The 23020-nt window shown below is 38.7% G+C and overlaps 1 protein-coding gene across 3 annotated transcripts in view; it reads right to left on the bottom strand.

Moving 5' to 3' along the window:
* Nucleotides 1-23020, bottom strand: part of LSAMP (limbic system associated membrane protein) — a 645981-nt gene that overhangs the window by 5562 nt on the left and 617399 nt on the right. Inside the window, exons 7-8 of one of the 3 annotated variants that reach the window (XM_059921072.1) lie at nt 22027-22062; nt 4798-4830 (exon numbers count right to left, since the gene is read on the bottom strand). The exons of 1 other annotated variant lie outside the window; for it this stretch is intronic. In XM_059921072.1, coding sequence (XP_059777055.1) covers nt 4798-4830; nt 22027-22062 — 69 coding nt within the window. The remainder of the gene's footprint in view (nt 1-4797; nt 4831-22026; nt 22063-23020) is intronic. One more of the 3 variants, XM_059921070.1, reaches the window with a different exon arrangement.

Genomic DNA, 23020 nt, shown 5'->3' with positions numbered 1-23020 from the left:
AAATTTTTAGAAAAGATTGTATGCTTAGACAATGACATTCAAAAGAGAAATTGGTGGCACTGTAATTATGTGTCACTTGGAAGTTTTGAGGGCACATATGGAGATCAATACGTGTGAATGAGTGTGTGTGTTTGTGTGTGTGTGTGTGTTTAAACCTATGATGGTTTGAAAGTGCAATGGAAGCATTCTCTGGTATGTAAATGTTTCCAAAATTGTCTACAAACATACCAGATCAGATGTAAAATAACATAGAAAATGTTGAACTCAAAAATGTTTTCTTATCTATGTTTTATGTAAATAATAATAGGAACAACAACAACCAAATACAACCAAGGAACAATTATGTAGCACTTCCTACAAGTACTGTTATAAATGCTTTACAAATACAAGCACACAAGCATGTTATGAGGCGGGTCCTCTAGTGAACTCTGTTTTACAGTGAGATAAAGGAGGCACAGAGAGGTTAAATCCATCGCACGAGTTTACACAGCTAGTAAGCAGAGGAGCTGGGGATCCCCCAGGCGGCTGGCTCCAGAGACTTTGCCTGTCACCACTGCACAGTGAGGCTACACAGTGAAGGGGTGCTGGTGACTCTCTTGTCAAACGTTCTGCAAATAAAATCTGGGTTTGTTTAAAACAGTAGCCCAGAACAAACAAAACAACAGGAAGGCATCCATTATCTTTGAAAAAATGATTTTCATTAGAAGATTTTTTTACTAGAATGCCTTCTTGAGAATATTAAAAATATCCCCTAATATAAAAATATGAATATATACAAAGTTTGAACAGCATAGTTACAGGATAAAATGAGTGTTATTATATGTTGAGCTATGGAAACACAGAATAAACAATGTAAATATTCAATCAATTGTTTAATTTTTCTGTATGGCTGTAGGATCATATTAATAAAAGGCACTGTAGCTACCTTCAGGTTCATGCTTTTCATGAGGAATTAAGGTTCAGGAAGATTTTACATCCTGCACAAAGCACCTGATTAGTAATTGTTGACCAGGCCCTAGTGTTCTGAGTCTTAGCTCAATGTTCTTCCTAATTCATCTCTCCCCCAAACCCCATTCTTTCTGGCCTTTTGGGACCTTTCAGCTCCTTTAACGGTATCTCCCCAGGGCTTCTGGCCTGATGGCAATGTGTTTCCCTATCATTTAAATTCCTCTTTAGACTTTAGATGTCATGAGCTCTGTGGCACATTTGTTTGGATTAGTGTGTCAGTGATGCTTCCAAAACAAAGTCTACACACAAATTGAGGCCATACAGGGTTAAGCAAGAATGATTTTTGTTTTGCCCTAGGGATAGTATGAACACAGAAAGTTTTCAGAAAGACTCAATTCTGCCTATTTTCTTAATCTCATTTTTAGTGCTGGGACAGGCTAGATTATCTTTCAGACATCTTGGAGTTGAGTGGTACCTGGGGGAGTCTGAAAAGTCTAGTGTTACCATTTTATTTGAAGGGTAGTAAATATTTGAAAAAACAAAAATGCTATCATTGAAAAATATGATATATGCATATATGAACCTAGACAAACATTTCATATATAGTGTTCTTGTTAATGTATGTACACACATATATATGCAGATACCAAGAGAAGTGTATTTGTTTTATGCATACTCATATATACACATATGATATGCACACATGTTATAGGTCTTTTAATACACATAACTGAGAATTCATTGTTACTTTCCCATGCTATTCTATGTTATACATAGGGAATCCCAGTACAACTGTGCTAATAATCTTTAATTTTATCTCTAATAAAATTATTATTACATATTTGAAATGTATTTTGTGCATCTGTTAAAGATAGTTTCATCTCTATCAATTACTATTTATTAAGTGCTCTCATATAGCTATTTGATGTGCTTATATGACTTCCTCTTTTCATAATTGGTTTTGAGAAAAAATAAATAGGCTTGAAAAAGTACAAGGGTAAACGGGTGATAGTTGTGGAATCAACACAAATGTGTGTGCAATTACAGACATGTATATGACTGCATAGGGGACTACAGTTAATGGCTATTTCAGGGAAGAATAATCAGCAAAATCATTAATTATGTTTTCGTTCATAGTTATGAAATTTCTGCTTATTTGTGGAAATGCAAATAATAAATCTTATTTCCCATGCCAGATGGCCACACTCAGCAAGTGCTTTTAAATACTGACAGATATAATGAAAGCAAGAGTTTGCAGACATAAATTAGCCTTAAGAATAGATGCGCAAAAAGAACCACAATTCAAAAATTGCTACATGTTTTTCATATAACGGACAAAAATCTTATCTTGGTATTTAGCCACATCCTATATGTGTATATGTGTTTATCTAGTAAACATTCAATAAGCGGTAGCATTATCATTATTGTTATTAACTCTAGAAGTCTGGGTTACAGAAAGGCATGAAATACCTGAATCAAAGGCATTGGTTTGTGAACTGGGTCAAGGCTTTTAATGTTTGACCTGAAGGTGCGAAATTTAGCTGCCGCAGGATTGGGAATCTTGAGTCAACACACCAGGTCAAGGTTCTCAGCCCCAGGACAGGATGATAGGTGAGACTCTGTATCAGGGGCGAAGCCGGACCACACTTTGCCATGACAATGCTTATCAAAGGGAATTTGTGATTAAGGGCAAGATTGATAAAACATCCTGAAATTTCGGGATCTGAGAATTTGGGGGCAAGTCTTTACCCTACAAATCTGATGCAGGATGCTAAGCCAACTGATTTGTCTTTCAGTAAAATCTCAATGAAAGGACAAGGTGATTTTTCAGCACCTGCTTTAGAGAGCGTGTGCTTGGAGACACTTTGTGATTCAATGTGGCCAACACTTCTATTGCTTCTCCTGAATACTTTGAGCTCTTTTCCAGGATTTGGGACCAGATTTATTCAAAATAATCATTAACCACACCCTCAGTGATCACCGGGCATTCCTTCCAGCCACTAAGGTATCCAGGTCATTTATAATTTTATTCCTGTACATAGTTCAGCCATACAAGAAAAGAAGAAGGGCCAGATGAGTTTAAGTTTGAATTCTTCTTAGAATTACTAAGGATTGACTGAGTGACTAAAAATAAAACAAAAATATAAACGATATACAAAACAATTGTTAAGCAAAGGAGAAAAATAATCTCCTCAATGTCTCAGTATCTAGATGCCCAGACTGACTCCCCCTCAGTGTCCTGGGAGCCATGTTTAAAGGGAAAAAGACTGATTTTGGCGCCACCTGCTGTCCACTTTCCGCCAGTACAGCTTTCTCTGCGTGAATGAATCCACTGAGGATGACAGCCTATAATTTCCAGGCTGGAGCAGATTGGAAGAGGGGATATATTGATATTTTCTTTGACCCGTGTGTCTTAGAATTAAATTTGGGTTCCTTCTCCATAATTCTTTATGCATTAGTTCCTCTTTCTATAAAGTGAGTCTTGGGTAAGGCTGAAGTATTCTCACAGTGAAGTTGGATTATCATATTTTTCCCATCAAAACAGCATCAAATATTTTGACTTGCAAAATTTTGAAATTTTAGGCCATGACTTAGAATTTCTTTGAATGACACGAGGAATTTTTCTCGTTGGTCTTTGAAAAAAAAAAATCCTATGCCCTATTTTCCCCTCCACACCAAAGCTCTGTGGTATCACTATGTTCTACTAACACCAGCTACTTAAGATTCAAATGTAATTGATAATCATGGCATTGGAGAGGGAAGAAGGGCTGAAGAGAATGGCAGTTTATACTTCTTGCCCCAAATAATCTTGGTCCTATGTACATATTTTTGGTCACCTCTTCCCTGCTGCATTCCGTGAGGACTTGCTAGCACTGGTCATAAACAAGGTGCTGGCCCTTTCCTGGGTGTAACCAACAAAGTGTCCACAGTCTCTTAGGCTTTTCACTGGTAGGCTCTAAGTACCACAAGAACAGGTTCTCACTATTGAGAATGATCTTGGTAGTCTCATTCCCTTTGAAACTCAGAGAAGAAGACATCTTCATAGGAGACAATTACCAATCCAAGTGGGTGGCCATGAAGATTTATGGAGGGTGGTGTCTGCCAAACAGATTTTCCCATGACTCTGGTCTGGGGACAGACACTGTTAGGGATTTCTGTTGGCTTTGTGAAGATGACACCTCAGAATTGGCAAATTGTTTGAATCCTAGGGTCCATATCCTGAAGCTTTGAACTGATTGCACTGTCTTTGTAGGGGAAAGTATATAACTTATATGCCACATGGCTGACGAAGTTATGTGGGGCAGTTGGAGGGCACAAAATCCCGGGATATCCCAGCAGCCCGGGTATAGTGTATCAGGGTGAGGGTATATGTAGACCTGGGAGCACGCTCAGGCAGGAGGGGATATTAAATGCTCAAGTGCTTCATTTTAGGAGACCCTGCTCTATCTCCTTTAGCAATATATCTACTTGAACAGCCAACAAGGGATGGTAAGGTAGACTCTCTGTCTCTTCTGAAAGCCCTGTCATTGGGCAGTGAACATTTCCCAAAGTGCAGCTCTGCAAGAATTAACCATGGGCACTTAAGGAAAGTGGGAGGGGGAATAACTTGCTCAGTTCCAGAGATTTAAAACTGAATAGCTGTCAAAAGCAATATTGGGGTCATGGGTTGGATCAGGGGCTATTTTTTGCAAATGAGAAAGTTCACAATTTGGGAAAAATAGTAGCAAATCTGTTATGGAAATTATTATCACAGATTATTGAAATGAAATAAAGTGTATAAAGTCCCAATGTATTGCTGTAGAATCTTAATTTTAACAAACAGAAGGTAATCAGAAATAAGAACCATACCTTTTTGCTTGAAGTGCACGGTGGTGCCAATTTCTAAAAAGGAAACATTTAGCAAAACAAAAAACAGGTAAAAAGTTCTGTATTAATTGAGAATAAGCACAAAGGTAGTCTGGTACTCTCCACTGAAAGGAGCATGAGAGGAAGGGTGAGAAGAACACTCTCAGAGGAACATATATGGGTAGAGATGGAAAGAAAGGCGCACGGAAAGAGATTGTTTTGTTGGAACAAATGTTGTGCAGTTGGAGGTGGCAAAAACAATTTGCAACTACGAATACTTGATGTAACGTGTGATGTGTGCAGACAAGTACAAGAACTCTGAGTATGGCATGTAAAAGTGCACTTGACTGCAATTTAGGGGAATGATAGCATGTGTCTGGCCCCCGACCCCATTCTACCATTTTGCTCCTGGTTTGCTTTACTCAAGCCGATTGCCTTTCTTCCTTTGCCTTTCTTCCTTTTCTTCTAATACACTAAATCCATTCCAACTTTCAAACCTTTGCACTTGCTGTTTCGTCTGCTAGAAGTGTGCCTCCCCAGACCTCTGCCTGGCCTACTCAGTCACTTCATTCAGATTTCTGCTGAAATGTCAACAACTCAGGAAGGATTTCTCTCATCACCTTCTCAAAAATGGTATCCTCTGTTACTTCCTATTATTTTACCCTGATTTACTAATATTAAGAGCACCGCTCACTACTTGGCATCATGTCATACACTTACTTATTTGCTTGTTCAGAGTTTGTCTCCTCTGTTAGAACATATGCGCCATGAAGGCAGCAACAGTGCATGCCTTGTCAACCATTGTATCCCTGGAGCCTAGATAAGAGCCCGGCATGCAGCAGGTATTCAATAAATATTTGTCGAGTGTATAAATAAATCTCAGGGTTGGAAGAGCTTCTATAGGTCAAATACTTGCATTCCCTTTTAAGTATCCTTATCAATTAAACCACAGTACTTAGATCTTTAGGAGTAAATATGGAAAATTTCCATAGGATACTTTGAATCTCAGGACCAGCTGAATGACTGCTCAGATATAGGAGCCCAAACCATGGCTGTTGGATAGGGATTTTCTTCTCTTTGAAGAACAGGATGTAGTCCTGCATCCCTCAATGGCATGCTTTTACTAAGTGACTTGGACTCTCAAGCCAAAGAGAAGCTTTTGATTTGGACATCCAGTCTCCTCATTGTCCTGCTTGAAACTTGTTTATGCTTTCTTATGGCTTCCAGGATAAAGGCTCACATCCCTAGCATGGCACCCATGGCTCTGCCCTTTCACCTCTCCAGCCTCATCAATGTTTATCATCTCTGCATTCCAGCCCACAAGCCGTCTTGATGCTCCATGGTACCATGTTTTCTCTGCTGTGGGGCCTATGGCCTAATGATACCTCTACTAGGAATCCCACTCGTCATTCAAAATTCAGTTGCAAATTCCACAGAGTTGTCTTCCTTTGACTCCTTGGTAAAGTTATGTCCCTTTGTTATAAGCTCTGTTCTCCTTCATAACGCTCATCTCAGTTTTAATTTCAAATGCATTTGTCTGAGGTTTTGATTAATGCTTATCTTCACTCGGGAACTGTGAGTTCCATGGAAGCAGAGGCTGAGTCTTTTGCTGTTCCCTGTTTAGCACAGCAAATGCATGACGGCACTCTGTATGCAAAACGGGCCAAAACAGAACGGGCAGAATCACTGAAGTATGAGAAAAATCCAGGTACGCCAGGCATCCTCCTAACAGAGGACCTGAGACTCTGTTAAGACAACAGAGAATCTGAGTAGCTAAACTCTTTATTCTCTGATTTAGCACAAAGGGGTCAGATCTTCAGAATCAGGTCTGCAAAGTTTCTGAGGTTCAGAGCAATCTACTAAGCCTCTCCCTCCCCGATTTTCCATTTGCCCGTCCAAAGGAGACCACAAGGAGAAGCTCTCAAACAGCACGGTGTTTGCTAGCATTCTTATGATGCCAATAAGAAGGGCACAATTATCCTAGTGTCTGAAGTCTTGAAAATGTTTGGCTACAATTCAGCGTTAGCAAAACTAGTATCAGCTGGACTGTGTCTGCATCTAAGGACAGTTTCCCTAAACTGGTCAGATGTGGAGTGGGGGCTGGTGGGAAGACCAGTGTGAATGTTCTTTTATACCATGGCTGCCGGTGCACTTCTGAAGACACTCAAGGCCATCAGCACCTGCCCTTCTATCCTTGAAGAGTTAGTCCATTTCTTGTAGCAGGATGGAAGTCCATTCAGAAGCTTGGAGCAAGATTTCTGCTCCTCTCCTAGCAGAAGCCAGCAACTGATGTCCCTCTCACCTTAGAAGTGAAGCAAGATTCTATTAAGATATAAAACGCCCGTCTCCACCTGTTGACCACACTGATCATCGGACCGCTAACGTTTCAATTGTATATTAAACACACTGACACCTGTTTTCTTTCATAATACCTGATCTCACCACTTTTCTTTGAAATCAGCATATCACCTTAAAATTTGTGGAAAAGGCACTGTAGAGAATTGCTTATCATGATATGAGGAAACTGAGGCCCAGAGAGGCTAATCAGTTCTCCAAGGTCACACAAACAGCAAGAGGCAGAGCTGAGACCGAAGTTCAGGGCTCCCAGTTCTCCAGCCAGAACTCTGAACATTATTCACAACACCCCTCCAGAATTTTTATGACAGCAAAGCTGAGTAAGCAGAGCCTATATAACTCTAGGGTTATCACTGGGACATTTAAATGATTCAGTATCGACTGGGGAAAGTTTGGCTCTGCTCTGTGCAAAGTACAACTTCTTTCTTTGGTCAAGCCTTTTGGTTTATCGTTCTTTAGAATTTAGAAGGACCTCTCAAGGTCACAAAGTGATTCTCTTCACCCAAACGGGCTTAGATCCATGATGCAATCATCTTCATGTAAAGAACACTTGGTTTTCCCTGCTCCATCCCAGGCCTCATGGAATAATTCCAAGCAATTGTTCAGGAACCTGGGCAGGCAGGGAAACCAATAGTTCTGCTTACGCTATAAATTATCACTTCGTTTCTCTTTGCCTCAGTTTCATCAACTGTAAAATAAGTTTAATCAAATGCTTCTTATAAATTTATTCTATCGGTTAAATTAATTATCATACTATGCTTAGAATGCTGCCAGACACATAGTAAATGCTCAATAAATAAGAGTTGTTGTTGTCAGGTTTATGGTAAAAATCCCTTCTAGGAGAGACTGTCAGTTAAAGTTTGGCGGAAAAAGAGATCAACAGATCTTAAAAGTAAGCCATAGCAGTACAGTTTCCAAAAAAATTTCTTTTAAAAAATCTGCAACACTATGAAAAAAAAAAAAAAAAAAAAAAATCTGCAACACTATGGATGAACAAAACAAGATGCTAGCACACTGAAGTGATAGGGAAGCAGGCTGATTAGGCAGCAGTTTGGTCAGGAGAAAACTAGCAATGGGTTAACCAGTCACTGGCACAGGCTTGGGCAAAAGTTTATATGTCCTAAATGGATTTCTTAGGGAACCGACACTCCCCTACTAATCAATGAAAGAGTTCAACAAAAGAATTTAACAACATTGCTCAAATACTACACTCTATGAAGAAAATGTCACAAAAATTCAGATAAAAATATACACTTGTTTAAAATATCTTTAAAAAGCAAACTAGCTTACCGGTTAAATTTTAGGAAGTCTTCCCTATTGCAATAAATGAACTAGTTTGTGAAATACTAATGATCTTAACACTTGGAATTCCATTTGTACTTAGAAAAAGGGAACAGAGTGCTTATCTTGTACAATTATTTCCTACTCATCCTCTTCTGTTGGAATAGAACATTCTCTTTTGAGAAGCAAAACCCCGGATTTTTTTGAGCCGGGCTCTTTGAAAACTTGGTTGTATGCTGCCATCTTGTGGTAATACTAAGACATGTTCCTTTGCGCCGTCTAAAGTAAATCACCTTTGTCCACGAGGTGGCAGTAGTGAGAAAAACATTTTTTTTTCAGAGCACGCATGAAACGTTATTTGCAAAAAGGAGTCTTTCCTATTATAGGCAAGAAAAAAATTTTTTTTGGTCCCTAACAACTGACAATTATTCTTTCTTTTCCAACGTGAAGGCGATCTCAGGTTCTTGAGTAAAATTGCCTTGCCAGGGATACCAATTCTGTAGGGATTCCCTGGACATACCCATTAGAATATACCTGAAACCTACCATTTTTATGCCTCTCGAAAACTTCTCTCCACACGTCGCTCTTGCTTTAGCAAATACACTTAAAAAGTAAGCATGGCAGTGCCAGTCTAAATAATAAAATAAAAAGATAAATCTACTGCAGAAATACAATGGACAAAATGTGGGGGGGTTCTAGTACAGAGACAGTTCTAGACTTCTGTGGAAGCATTGTTGTCATATGCTTAGATCTCAGCTCCTGATGAAGGGGTACAAGGAGGCAATTGGAAAAATAATTTAATACTAGAAAAAGCAAGTGCCTTGACAAATTTATTTATGCTAATCTGTCTTTGACTTTTGACTTTCAGATTCTTTACAACCAGCCGTGTTATACAAACATGCAGCAACAGAAAGAGCTTACTGGGTTTTTCTCATTGGCATAGACAATGTCTTCCTTGTTCACTACTGTAGCCTCAGCTCACTATTCCTCTAGCACAGAGTATGTGTTCAATAGATTTGCTGAATAAGTGTCTGAGTACATAAATGAATAAATGAATGAGTGACTGAGTGAATGAATTAATCAATCAATACCTTAAGAGCTGCCCTCCCTAAGATTCTAGGTAGGGGGAAATTTTATTCTTTGAAACCACTATGCCTTAACACAAAGGCAAAATGATTGTTGGGAATTCACAGCCATTTAAAGAACCATATGGGGTTGGGAGGTCCTTTCATTAGTCCCCAAATCCCTGGCAGGTAGAAAATTTTCTGGAGGGCTGAGCTTTATTTAAGAACTCATGAAATTTAAACCTTAGAAAATAAAAATCCAAGATGTTCTTTTGTTCAAAGGCCAGAAGATTTAGTCTTTCCTCTCATCTGCCATTATGTGGTATAATTAGGTCTCTCTCTTTCTCTCTCTCTGTAATTAGAGTGAGTGTTGTGAAGGTGAGGGATGTTTCACTGGAAGCTCTAGAGTTTGCAGTTTGGTAACTCCCTTAGTACCTGAGGAAATTTCCATATCTATATTTATGAGCTGTTTTGGCATTTTGCCTTCTTTGAATTTTATCTGGGAGAGGAGGTGAGGGTACAACTAATCCATGAGGAGAAGAATTGATTTTCAGTACTTTGACTCTTGACAACTTATCTCTAATCCTATGCTTATAAGCATTCATTCTAATTCACAGGTAGGATATGTAGAGTTTAGCGGTTTATACTGTTTGTGCAATTGTTCTAATTCCAGGGTATTTACTTGAACATAAATGGCTCACTTTTCAATACACCACAGCCATTGGAGCAAGGAGACACTCTCTGTTGCATATGGCACAACTCTTTCTATGAGGCCAATCTTCTGATATGTCCCAGGTTTTGAAAATGACATGTTAGAGGACTTAAAATAACTAATCGCACTTTTTTTTCTGGGCCAGAATTAATAAGAGTGTATGTTCAGGGGAGAGGGAGGGTCCAAATTCAACACATATTTTATCCTCCAGTTGCCTGGGAAAAGTAAGAGAAGGACAGAGTTAAAATCATTAAGAAATGTAATGAAATAAATGTATAAGAATATTTGACATGATGCTTCTTCTTCCCTCACTGATGCTGAGGGCCTGAAGCATAACATTTGTTAAGTGTCCTCCGTGGGAATTTATGATTTTTTGTGCTCTTTTGTTTCTTTTTTTGTCAAGGTTTGGAAAAATAAAACCTTTTTTTATTATAGTAGCTTAAAAGGGGGACATTTTTATTAATTCAGTTTTCAAAGCCACACTCTGAAAGTTGTTAATTTCTTTCTCAATGGTTTCTCTGCTCTACTTGGAGGTTTTAGGGATTAGCACTTCTACTTACAAGTATTATTATTATTTTCCTTTTTACATAGAAAAAAGATATGCCTGTGATTTCTTTTTGGATTGTTAGAGTTTTCAATATTCTCTTTTACTAGATTCACGTTTTATAAACCCTAATGCCTAGTATTTCTAGAGTAATGTTCTCTGAGAATCACAGTAATCATTCTGTGTCTAGTTCAGGGGAAAAGCCAAAATACAGAAATAGTTCTAAGCCTCAACATTTAAGATTATTCCTGTTTTCTTAGTTATTTCAGAGGTTGATCATTATCTTGACTACTAGGAAAATACATCAAACTGGCTGGGAAAACTGAAAAGTCTTAACATGTCATCAATATTTGAGAAGGGAAGTTGGCCTCCCCCTTAGCTAGATTTGGGTCAGAAAGGAATCCTACACTTTACTTTCAAATGCTCCTAGGGGCTTTTCCTCTTAGAGTCGACTGTGACCAGGAATGGACTTCAGATGTTTGATGCTGTTTTGGAGTGAGTCAGAGACATGAATGATTTACCAAGTTTTTTGCCACCCTAGACATATGGTGAGAGCTCCGTGGTGAATGAATGAGTAAATCCAAATCAAAACTAATGCTGACATAATTTCTCATTATATGATAAAATAATTGAGACTCATTCCTTATTCTCATCCATTAGTGAACCAACCCTCTACTAACTAAACGTTCTATACTAAAGAGAATTGGAGAAAATATTTTTACAATAAAAGGTCATTTCATTAAAAAAAGACAAATTTGTATGAATACCCCAATTTAGAGAGAGAACGTAGGAGGACCCACATCTGAAAGGAGGACGCTTACTGGAAATCCCAGAGGTGACACAAGGGAAATCTCTTGTAAAATGAGTCAGGTTTGACTTAGGATCTGGAAGAGTTGAGAGAGTGCTTGTCCCTGTGGAGAGAGCACTGGCTTGGGGGCAGGAACACAGCTCCTGGACCCGCCTCTTCTGTGACCTTGAGCAAGTCACAGGAACAGGCCCAGACTCAGAGAGGGCAGAAAAAGGAGAACGGGTTAGGTGTTTTAACCTGAATATTTCATAGTATACTGACAGCTCAAGCATTCAGACGGAACATTTGTTTATATCATTATTAATGGTGCTATCTCTGGGGAGAGAGATTATATATAATCTTTATTTTCTTCTTTATTGTTTCATATATTTTCATATTCTTCCATAATGAGAATGCATAACATTTATTATCAGAATGGAAAACTATTTATAAAAACAAATCAATGCATTTTTTTAAAAAAACCTCTAAATCTGGGGAAAAGAAAATAATCAATTTCTGATTCTTTAGCTTTGGGTTGACATCATTACAAAGAGAATGAATGTTTTCCTCCACTTTTTAGTTGGCTGGTATCATACAGTAAAACTAAAGAGAAGCTAAGATTGGTGAGGTCTGACTTCTATAAGGAACACCGTCTTTACAGCATAAAGTGACAATGCAATAAGAAATGTAATATATGGGTTTATGAGGTAACTTCTGACTGCACGCTTGAAGTGATTGCCCTGTAGAGTCAGTAGAGATGCACGAATTAACTGTAACTGCTACGGGCTCTGCTCAGTTGTGATACGGATGGTTCCAGAGAGTGCAGACTCACTAAGCACTCCTGACATAAAGAGAGGGTTTCATTAAGTCTCTTACAGCAAAGTCAGCTTTCTCAAATCCTGCAGATTTCTTATTTAGCCTGAGAGGTTTAATTTTTAATAATCAGTGAATTAAAATATTAGAGAATGCCCAATGGGCTAAGTTTAATAAAGGAGTTTCCCTGGGCCACTCCACCTGAAAATATGCATAAGATAGAAAAACTCCAGAAGCAAATTTGTTTGAATCAGCTATCAGTAAGGTATTAGGGCCAGACATGCATCTTCTGTCTTAAAGAAGAAACAAGTGCTTCTGCCCTTGTGCCTGGAACACGCCCATCGCACCTGTGGGTAAAATCTTGGCCTTTGCTTCTGGATGGAATTAAAGAACAGTCATTTCATTTCATAAAGAGCTATCTCCCAGCCCCGAGTCTACTTATTGTTGGGGCAAAGTAGATTATATTTTCCGTGTTTAAAAATATACATTTTATGTATATTTGAAGCCTTTCGTGCCTTCATGTATTTAACTTGCTAAAAAAGGATTTAAAAAGTACAGGTTTGGGTAGGTCTCTAGAGATTTTCCTCCTGTCTGATTTTCTTTCTCTCTACTTCCATGCTCTAAATTGTGAATTGCAGATCCGTTTTAGAATACATTTTAGATTTAAATTCTAAGGGATTCAAGATGGTCTTTAATCCATGTAATATGTGTTTTCATTTTGCAAGTTTCAAAATCAAAAACATTCAAATACCATGAAACAAGGGAACTAGCCTATGGAATTTGAATGCAGAGATAACAAGTGAATTTGTGAGATTTCCTGGGATTTTAAGGCTCTTGGAAATAAGAAGATAAGGGATTAAAAAAAGGTGATATGCTCAGAGTTACCCTAGGGCCTGCGTCTGCGGCACTGACCGCCGCAGGGCAGAACTTGGTGAAGGCGGTTCTCGGTTCTGCTTTGGGCCCTTCGCAGTGACTGTACTACTTGGAGCGCCAGGACGCCTCAGTGATTTATCTGTCATTCCTGCTGTGTCACCGACTCCAAACATAGCCTCATCGCCAGGCTCTAGAGCAGCTCCTGGAAAATGCAGATGGCTTCATACGACCTGACTGTTCCTACAACTAAAATAAAAACCTACTATCAAACCTCCTTGTTGAGAGGCTGAAAGTTTTCTCTAGATGTTCTGCTAGATAATAGGCTCTCAGCATCCTCCAGAAAACTCACCTCTATAACACCACCTACCATACAGTATACACTATCTGTACACATCCATACAATCAGGCTGACGGGTGCTCTTTCTTGTCTTAAATGTGCAACAGGGGTAGAAATGCCCATCTCCTCTCTTTTAACTCCACTGGTTTATCACTTTTCTTTTTAAACAGGCCAGATGCAAACAAGGAAAAGTAAGAAACTATTAGGGAAAAATGTATTTTTTTTTCAGATTTTAAAAATTCATTAGACCGTATTGTTCAGCCCTCTCTGGATTCTAGACTTCTGCGTTCCTGGGATGTTCTGCTCCTCTCTCCCTTCTCTCCTTTCTGCCTTAATTTTGAACTTCGCCTTCACCTGGAAGTCTCTCTGACCAGTCCAGGTTAGCTAAGGTGCCCCTGTCCTGTGCTCCCCATATACCACACAGGTTTCCTCAACTTAGCAAAGTTTCCTGTGATTACTTATTTCATCCTCTACTGCCCTGTCTGGTCTGTAAGCTCTATTAGTGCTGAGGCCATGTCTGACTTGCTCTCCACAGGGTTTCCCAAGATCCAGCTGAGAGCTTGGCACATAAAAATACTAGGATAGTACTTGTTTTTTTTTGAGGGAATGAATAGTGTAATCAAAATATCGTGTATTGTTAAATAAACTTCATCTGGGCCAGAAACTAGTGTGCACTGCCCATTGAGAATGAAGTTTATTTCTTGTGTTCCTCACGGTTAGAAATCAGAGGAAAAGAAAACATGGACTCTAAAAGGAACTTTACAAAGCAAAAGCAAGTGGAGAGTACATCTAAATGCAGAACAAGTGACACTATTCATTTAAGGATAGAATGGGAGGGCTGATCCTTAGGGAAGACCAACCTCCAATGGATGAGAGCATGCCATCTTTTTCAGCACTGCAACACAAAGTAAGCAGCTTTCAACAATGAACTTACCTGTGTTCAGGAACTCCAGGGAAGAAAATAGAACAAATCTCCCAAGTTACTCTCTAACTTGCGATTCAACAAAGAGAAGTGCAAGCTACTGCTTTTCCTTCTTTCTTTCCTTTTTTTCTTAGTTGCTTCTGCCCTCCAAACATTCACATGGACAACTGAGAAAGCACTTTAGAATGGCCAAGAAACTTTCCAACATAGAACATGGCTGGGGATGCTTGGTGCCGTGCGGGCTAAAGAGGAGGGGATGGTGCACAGAACGGGTGCTCAGCCAAGGCACAGTTATCTCTTACTGCCTTTTTTTTTTTTTTTTGAAAGCACAGGATGCTACTGTTGCCCCAAACAATATCCTCTTAGGCAGTTAAAAGTCATATCGGAACTGCAAGGTTTGGAAGGTGAGTGGTTGAGGCAGAATCTCCCTTGTGAGTATGGGGCAGATAAAGTAGAATGGACTGATAGCTGTGATTTATAGCAAAGATACTCTGTTAATGGTAATGTCTAGGTATTGAAACGTACACATGTGTTACAGAGATGTGGGAAGCGTTTTCTTTTACAATCAGCGTTGTGATGAGTAAAATAGTGCAGTAAACTATGGCAGCGCTTGGCTCCCCGGGGTCCAATTAGGACGCATGATAAATGACTTGTAAGGTCTCTCTCCCTACTGATTTGCGGTGGCTATAGCTGACAATTCTCAGTGGAGTCCTAGTGAGTGGTCTGCCTATTCCCATCATATATCTGTGTACAAATGAACACCTTAAGTTGGAATTCCAAACTCATTATGTCATGCTGTGTTCTGACTTGGCAGGTGTGTTTCTTCACCACAGTATACAAGGGGAGATGTAAGGTGGGACCCCTTAAGCTGATTTTTTTCCCCTATGGAAGTGCTTGTTTAATTTAATACCTACAAATGACTTGTGATGATGAAAGAACATTGTGGGGACGGAGTGACTGTATAAGAGAAGTTGTTACTAAGGTTAATTTGTATCTTGCCTCTTCAAAAGTAGATGTTTCCTCCAGATAGATGGGATAATGGCTTTGTGGTGCTTGCATGGCTGGTAACCAGTGTTTAGAAGTGAATGCTAACAACATCAAAACTTTTTCTATGGTTTTATTTGAAGGATGTCAAAGAGAGAGTGTATGCATAATGCAAGGTGAATATGGTGGAAAATGTAGAGAAAACGAAGATCAAGAAATACAGATAACAGGAATAAGAATTTCAGGTGAAAAGGAAAGAGGGAGCCATGGGGCAGACTAAAATTAAAGATTATACTTTTGCAGGGCTATACTATGAAATTTGTCAGGGGCTGAGACTGCATTCATGATTGAATTCTTGGAAGAATATGTATTCTTTCTTTTTTGACTCTTAAGTAGTGCCACTTCCTTTAAGGACTCTTGATCCATATCATGTCTCTGAACCTAGAGCGAAGCTTCCAATGAAAGGACCTCCTTCCTGGCTACACCCAGCAACGCTCCTCACAGTACGTTGCTACCTCCTGCTAAATGTCACACTCTGGCAAACACCGAGGCGAGCTCTCTAAAGACCAGAGAGACCTGCATCAGCATTTTCTGTCCATTCAAGATCCTGGTCTTCTCACCCTTTGGGGCAGCATGCTAACATTTTCTGCTGCAAATCTCACTGAGCTCTTCTTAGGCGGCTTTCTTCCTTTTAATTAAAAAGACAAGACTGTCAATTACTCAAACTTAATCCCAAAATGTAATTGTTACTTTGAAAGATATTTTTTTCTCATAAAGCTCATAGAAGAGAAATATTTCCATCAAATTAAAATTTAGTGGGAGCTTGGATTTAAAAAAAAAATTCATCTTCAAGTCCCTGCTGGCTCTAGAAATCTAAATAGCACAGCAAGGCATAAATACAGGGAGATCACCAGGAAAGGCTGACTGATGTAGGCAGATCCAGACTAGGAAAATAGGAAAAGGCATCAGAAAAGAGTCCCAGGGCTAAAAATTCTCCTTCCTTTAAATTGACGCTGTAGGATTTTTAGCCATTTAGCTTGAAGCTAAATGTAAATTCTGAGAGAGGTAACACTTCCAAGCTTCTGTTGGACATTTAAATAAGAGCGTGAATAAATTTCAGAATTATTCTTGCTAGAAACTTTTAACAGGGAGAGAACAAGAACCGTTTAGGAAACAGGGCGGGAGGAAGAATGAAAAGGTGAAAGAGCAAAACACAGACGTGGATTCAACAGAGAGAAGTGCTTGTTACAACTGGGTCTAAATCAGTGGTTTGGGCTACCTATTACAGTTGGGTCTAAATCGTTGAATTGGCTGGTGAAGTATTGATTCTAGGTGAAGTATTGGCACAACTATCCCACTTGGGATAGACCGGGAGGAAGTCAGACTCCTGTTCCCATTAAAGGAGTCAGAGGGTGGTTGTCAGGTATTCATGTCAACTCTTAATCATCTTCATTGTATTAATCAGGGCCCATGATTCTGCTGTAAACTTGTGTTGACGTGGCTACCTAAGTTCTATCAAAAAAACCAAGACCCTTGTTTCCATCACCTAGTGGGAAAGGAGAAATGTACTTAAACACTGAAGCCTTTCCTAGGACATGCTTTACACCTTTGAGCAGAAAAAAAGGGCAGGTTCTTTAGATTGATCATTATGGATTAGTCTGACAGGTGGCAATGTGCAAACGGGCATCCACAGCAAGTGCATGAGTGTAGGAGCGTGTGCCACACAGCAGGGAACTGTGCAGCCGGCAGCTCCTCTTAAGTGTAGTATTATGATGGTGGTGAAAAATAATGGAAAGTCTTCTTTATCTGACCGTGGGATACTTCTCTATTTAAACTTGTTAGCAGTGTGGGCATTTCAGACATCCCTAGAATCCACAATACGTCAAACTATAATGAAGCCAAACCGAACTTTTATCTAACTAATATCCAGGCAACATGATACATGATACAAGTACATCTTTAAAAATTATAAGACATATGTGTATCTGAATATGATCATTTTGCATTCAATATGCTTTCTTTCTAGGAAATTGAAGCTCTATTTTATATATTATTTAAAACACCACTTAGAGCTTGTAGGCATGAAAAATATAATTTCTTTCCCATTTCACAGTTGGAAAAACTGAATTAAAGAGAACAATGTTAGTAATTATCCATGATTAATAGAGGTGTGTATGTAAATCAGCCTGAATAAGTGTGTGAAATTAGATGTGCCGATGCCAGACAGCTCTGCTCGTGTTTTTTAAAGATGAATGCTTTCAAATCTCTGCGTGAGTTGGGCATACACCTCTGTGTGTTGAGTGGGTCTGGAAATGGACTTTGTAAAAGTGTATGGATTGTAAGGCAACTGTATTATATATTATAAGAATTATAATACATAAAATAAATTAGATGAGTGTTTAAAATTCATTAGACAGATATAGCTAATACATATCTAATGAACATGAATGCATACATAATGGTTATTTATAATGTACTATAGATTTATATATGTGTCTGGGTGCAGCAAGGAGTAGATTGAAATTTGGGTGTACTTTGATGATTAAAAGTGTAGGAGAAGGTGCATGTTAGTTTCCTAGGGGTGTAGGGACTAATTGGATTAATACATGCAAAAGCCCTTAGAACTCTATTACATGAGAAGCCTGCTATCTATGTTAGCTATTATTATTATTATTATTAATATTAATATTTTTATTAGACAAGGTAAAACTGCCGTTATAATAAGGAGCTGAAAAGAAGCATTCTCTCATTGATCCCTGGGATAATATCCTACAGAAAATAAATGAAGCTGTAGGGATAGTCCAGCCACCTTCACAGCATGGGATCTTTGTAGGATTTTTCTCCCAGTTTTCCTTCCTTGCCAGCGCAGTCTGATTTGAGAACCCATTCCTGGGAGTGCCGGCTGAGGGCAGGTACATCTCCTCCTCTTTCTGGAGATACAATCTGGCTGTTCAGATGCCAGGCCCACCCACAGCAACACCAGTCTCCCTGTGGGAGGAAGCAGGCCAGGAGGAGTGCAGATTTCTGCAAGCCTGGTTTGTTTGTGGATATTAATTTTTTTTTAACTTTAATTGTGGGGCGTGTTTTGTTTTCAGAGCGAGCTTTAGACAGCTGTATTAATCATGCAAACCCAGCCATGCACAATGTGTTTTATCAATGGAAAAACAGGAACGGAATGGCAAGCAGCTGTGAACAAACCCAGTGCAGTGCCTGAACCTGGAAGATAATCTCAAACATTTCCCAAACCTACTAGCCACACGGGGTTAGTGAATGGAAAGGCTGTTCACTTGGAATAAATAATCAGATGGGAGGCAAACAGGGTAGACAGATTCCAGGGTTATTAATTTTTTTTTTTTTTTTAAAGTGGCAGCAGTTGTGGCCAGAGAGCCTTGAGCTCGAGGGAATTCTTCACTTGAGGGTGATAAACACACAACGGTGGTTTGTTCTTGTCCTTTTCTCTTCTTTCCCTTTATTTTTACTTCCTGAGGCAGGTTTCATCACCTCATTCTGCACCTGCGGTCCTTCTAAATGTGAGAGCATCTCTGGTGCACGTCTGTCATGAGGGGCTGTGCATGGGGAGGAGACGGGAGCAATGTTACCCGATTCTCAGTATTCAGAGCCCTCAGGAAATGATTTGAGACTAACAAAGTGAGAAAAGTTCCCTCAGACATTTAGAGCTGGCTCTTTCCTCATTTTACAATTCAGTGGATTTTCTGCAGCGATGTAGTCAGGGGTAGTTATGCAAATATATGCAATCCAGGACTCATTTCAGAATAAATAAACCTAAATTAAAATTAATGGAAAAAAACACCTATCAGAAACAGATCAAAAATGGCAATTTTATTTATTTATTTATTTATTTATTTATTTACTTATCTTTTAAATTAAGGAGCAGGGAAGCATCCTGATTTTTTTGTTTTGTTTTGTTTTTGGCATAAGAGGAAAGGAAATTCGAAAATTTCTGATTGGCCGCAGACAATACAAATTATCCTTTGGTGTAATTCCAGTATTATTATTATCACTGCAGAAAATCAAGCAATGTGATGAAGGAAACCCAAGGGAAACACATTTGATTTACTGAGCCTTGTTCTTTTTTAATCACAGCTTGAAGAGGTTTAGGACTGCATTCCTGCTGCAACTCTGCTGTTTATCCCCAGTCACCTTGATGAGCCATGTAGAGAGGGCGTAGGAGGGGAGACCCTCCAATGAGAGATATTAACAATGAAGCAGCTGAAATTAAACATGTGTTTCTGTTATTAGAAAGTAGGAGGGAAAGTTCTCTTTTTTTATGTTGGGAGGAGGGAAAAGGAGCTTGGGGACTTTCTCCTACTTTCAAAACACCTCATGGAAATGAATCAGCTTAAAATCCTTCAAGCCATTTGCATCAACCATCTGCATATAGACATCTTCACACTTTAGGATGGAAAGGTAGGATTCCACATAGATGATGACAATATATAATATTTAATTAAATGAAGGTGTCTCGTGTTATAGTTATGACCACAGTGAGGTCATCTTTTCTTAGATATTTCGGTACACAAGGGGCACTATAAAAAGGGTTAAGGATCCCATACGTTAGTATTTTTTTCCACAGGAAACTGCATTTCACATGGGCTGCCATCTTGATTGGAAAGAAGAGAAGAAAACAGATTTGATTCTAGAAAGTAAAAGTCCTTGTAAGGAACAGGAAACTTAAGAGGGCACTTTCTATAACCACCTCTCTCACCAGCTACCCCAAGTCTCCATGAACAGCTTTTCAATTTCTACGAGCAGAAGCCCTAAGTATTAGTAGTAAGATAAACTATATTCTCTAAAACTATTGGATCTATGGAAGTTATCTACACTCTATCTACAATGTAAAATCAAACTAGGGTCATTCTCCAATCAACAGTTCTGTTTGTGGGAAAATAACAAGTTCAACAAAATCCCACATGCTCCACCCTGGTCCAAACTGTTTTTCAATATCAAACAGCTGTCCTTTGTGAACAGTGTCTGGCTTCATTTTGTTCAATGTTATATATATCATAAAGAGTGATCAGATAAAATGTTTGACTTTGTGGCTGTAGAACTGCTCTCACAAAGGATACCTCGAGTCATAGTGACACTGTACAAAGCTCATCTTGGATGGAGCATGACCTCTTTGAAAATGTTATCCATTGGGACAAACGCGTATGTGCATGTTTGTCACATCAAGATATTTGCAAGATCGCAACATGATAAAATGGTGTCAATCTCTGCAGCAACAGTAGAAGATAAATGTTTTAAAATGACTGTGGCATGTCAGGAATTCAAAATGGGATGCTTTCCATGAACACTGAGTTTCTTGTCAAGTCTAAAAAACAGGCACATTTTAACAGTCTTATTTTTAGTGACTGGGATAAGAAACAGGTTTCATCAATGTTTTAGGGAAGAATTTTATTCAACAGAGTTCTTCTAAAAATAGTTTTGCCCCTACTTCAAATTTAAGAATAATTCTTTTATTAAGCTGTCTAGTTGATCCTTGAAACCTTGCAATTCTCATTTCTAATATAATTAAAATAAGTTTGCATATGTGTGAATACATACATATGTAAAACATTGCATTATTGACACTCTCCATATCTACACCCAATTCTGGCCTAATTTTTAGTTTGGACAGGTGTTAATGAAACATGATCCGTCTTCAAACGTATAAAACAGCAGCCTCCTACCTTTAATTCTGAGCACATTTCCTTTAGAGTGTATACAGTAATCTTGTTTAATTGGATTTATTTTTTCCACACTAGGCTCCACATGGCCTACTTTCCATTTTTTCTCAAGTCTTTGAGTGTTATTTGCAAATCACTTTTCTGGAATTTAATTTCAATGGTAGGTTGGTTTCATTTCAGGTTTTGTTATTGTTTTAATTTTATTTGCCAATTTGCCTTTAAATGCCCTTAAGCGAGAAGGTCGGGGCTGCACTGCCCTTGCAGCTAAACGTGATGTAGAAGGCAAGATTTAATTTGAGTGTGTAGAGAGTTCTGTGCAAAGGAATATGGAATGATTACCTTGTTTTCTTATTTGTGTTTTCTAAAATAGTTATGTTTAAAAGGAAACGCCCCCAAATTGGTCAAGATTTTAAGAAAAGGTAATGTCCTTGTAATCTGGCTGAGTTCAACCTTTGGTAATAGATAAATTCATTTTTACAAGTAATACAAATGACTTCAGATTAGGATTGTATAAGGTGGTCAGTTAGAGGATTTATATTTTTGTGAGCTACAGGATTTAACCGGCTGTGTTCCAAATATGTGAGTTCATAGTTACCTGTAATATGTATTAAAAGAACAAAAAATTGCTGTCTGAGTTTAGCACTGTCTCGCCGTGTAGTGACCAACTTGAAGTTAGGTCAGGTACAGACCAGTTACCTGCCTTTCAACTAGTGTGAGGGCAATCGATTGACTTTTTTTGAAGGTTTAAAGAAAAAAATGATTCCTTTTGTATGCGAATTTTGTGAAGGTGCTTCCCCCTTTTTGTGTTTTGCACAGTATAGATGATGGAGAATGACCCAGCAACAGAACTACAACAATAAAAATCATACTGACCTTGAATGGGGTGGGGGACTGTGGGTGAAACACGCTCTAAAGGGGAAAAAATAGTAAGCATCATGGAGAATTTATATAGCTAGATATAGATATATCTTACTCATGTTTAGCTACTCAATTATAAAACAGATGAATTTTCATGCCTATGGGATCATATCTCCTGTAAAGCATTTGTCTGTCCTTCCTGCCAACACTAAATTATCAGAGAGCTATTAGTAAACTTTAACATCCAAAGTCTTTAAAAAAAACCAGCTACAGCAGGGGATAACATCTTATTGTGGTAACCCTACAAACAGGATCCTGCCCTTCTCGGGAAAATCCACCAAGATTACAGATTTTGGGGGGTGCTGGTATTGAGGGTATTTAAATTAGTAGTGATCAAATTCAGGTCATTCATCTTGGCCCTGGTTCTGGGCTCTTTAACTTTGGACAGATGAACCTGTGGTAACTAAAGACTCCTTTCCTCCCTTTAAGCCCTACAGTTCATATCAGCTTTAGTCAAGCATCTAGAAAATTTATTTTGGTAAATACTTATGCAATTTTTCCCTCAGATTTTTCCTTCCACATTACTGATATCAGTGCAAGAGTAATGCAAAGATACTAAGCTTCTTGGCATGATAAAATCTGATTTTTAGTCTTTTCCTTAATCCCACCCTCTTGTGATAATACAATCTCATCTTAAGTTTGATCACCAGTCAAATTTGCTTGATGACACATCCTGTTCAGTAGTAAGACGTGCTTTTCTTTTAAACACTAGAGTCTCAGCTTATGAGACGTTCACAGTCCCATCCCCAAGCTACTGACCATAAATTGAACGTGCTGAAAGAGTCCAGGCTTTAAGGTATCCTCTATTTGTCTCATCAAAACCCAGGTTTAATTCTAAATCCTCCTCTGAGGCTCTTTCAGAAAGATAGAATGTTGCATTAGGGATAGGATGCATTACTTGCTACCCCCAAACCCTATAATGTTATGTAATCGTAATACTTTTCTACAT

The sequence above is a fragment of the Balaenoptera ricei genome, chromosome 4, assembly GCF_028023285.1.
Source record: "Balaenoptera ricei isolate mBalRic1 chromosome 4, mBalRic1.hap2, whole genome shotgun sequence".
Classification (NCBI taxonomy): Eukaryota; Metazoa; Chordata; class Mammalia; order Artiodactyla; family Balaenopteridae; genus Balaenoptera; species Balaenoptera ricei.
The sequence above is the reverse complement of the archived record's forward strand: the minus strand, read 5'-3'. Positions and strand labels throughout refer to the sequence as shown.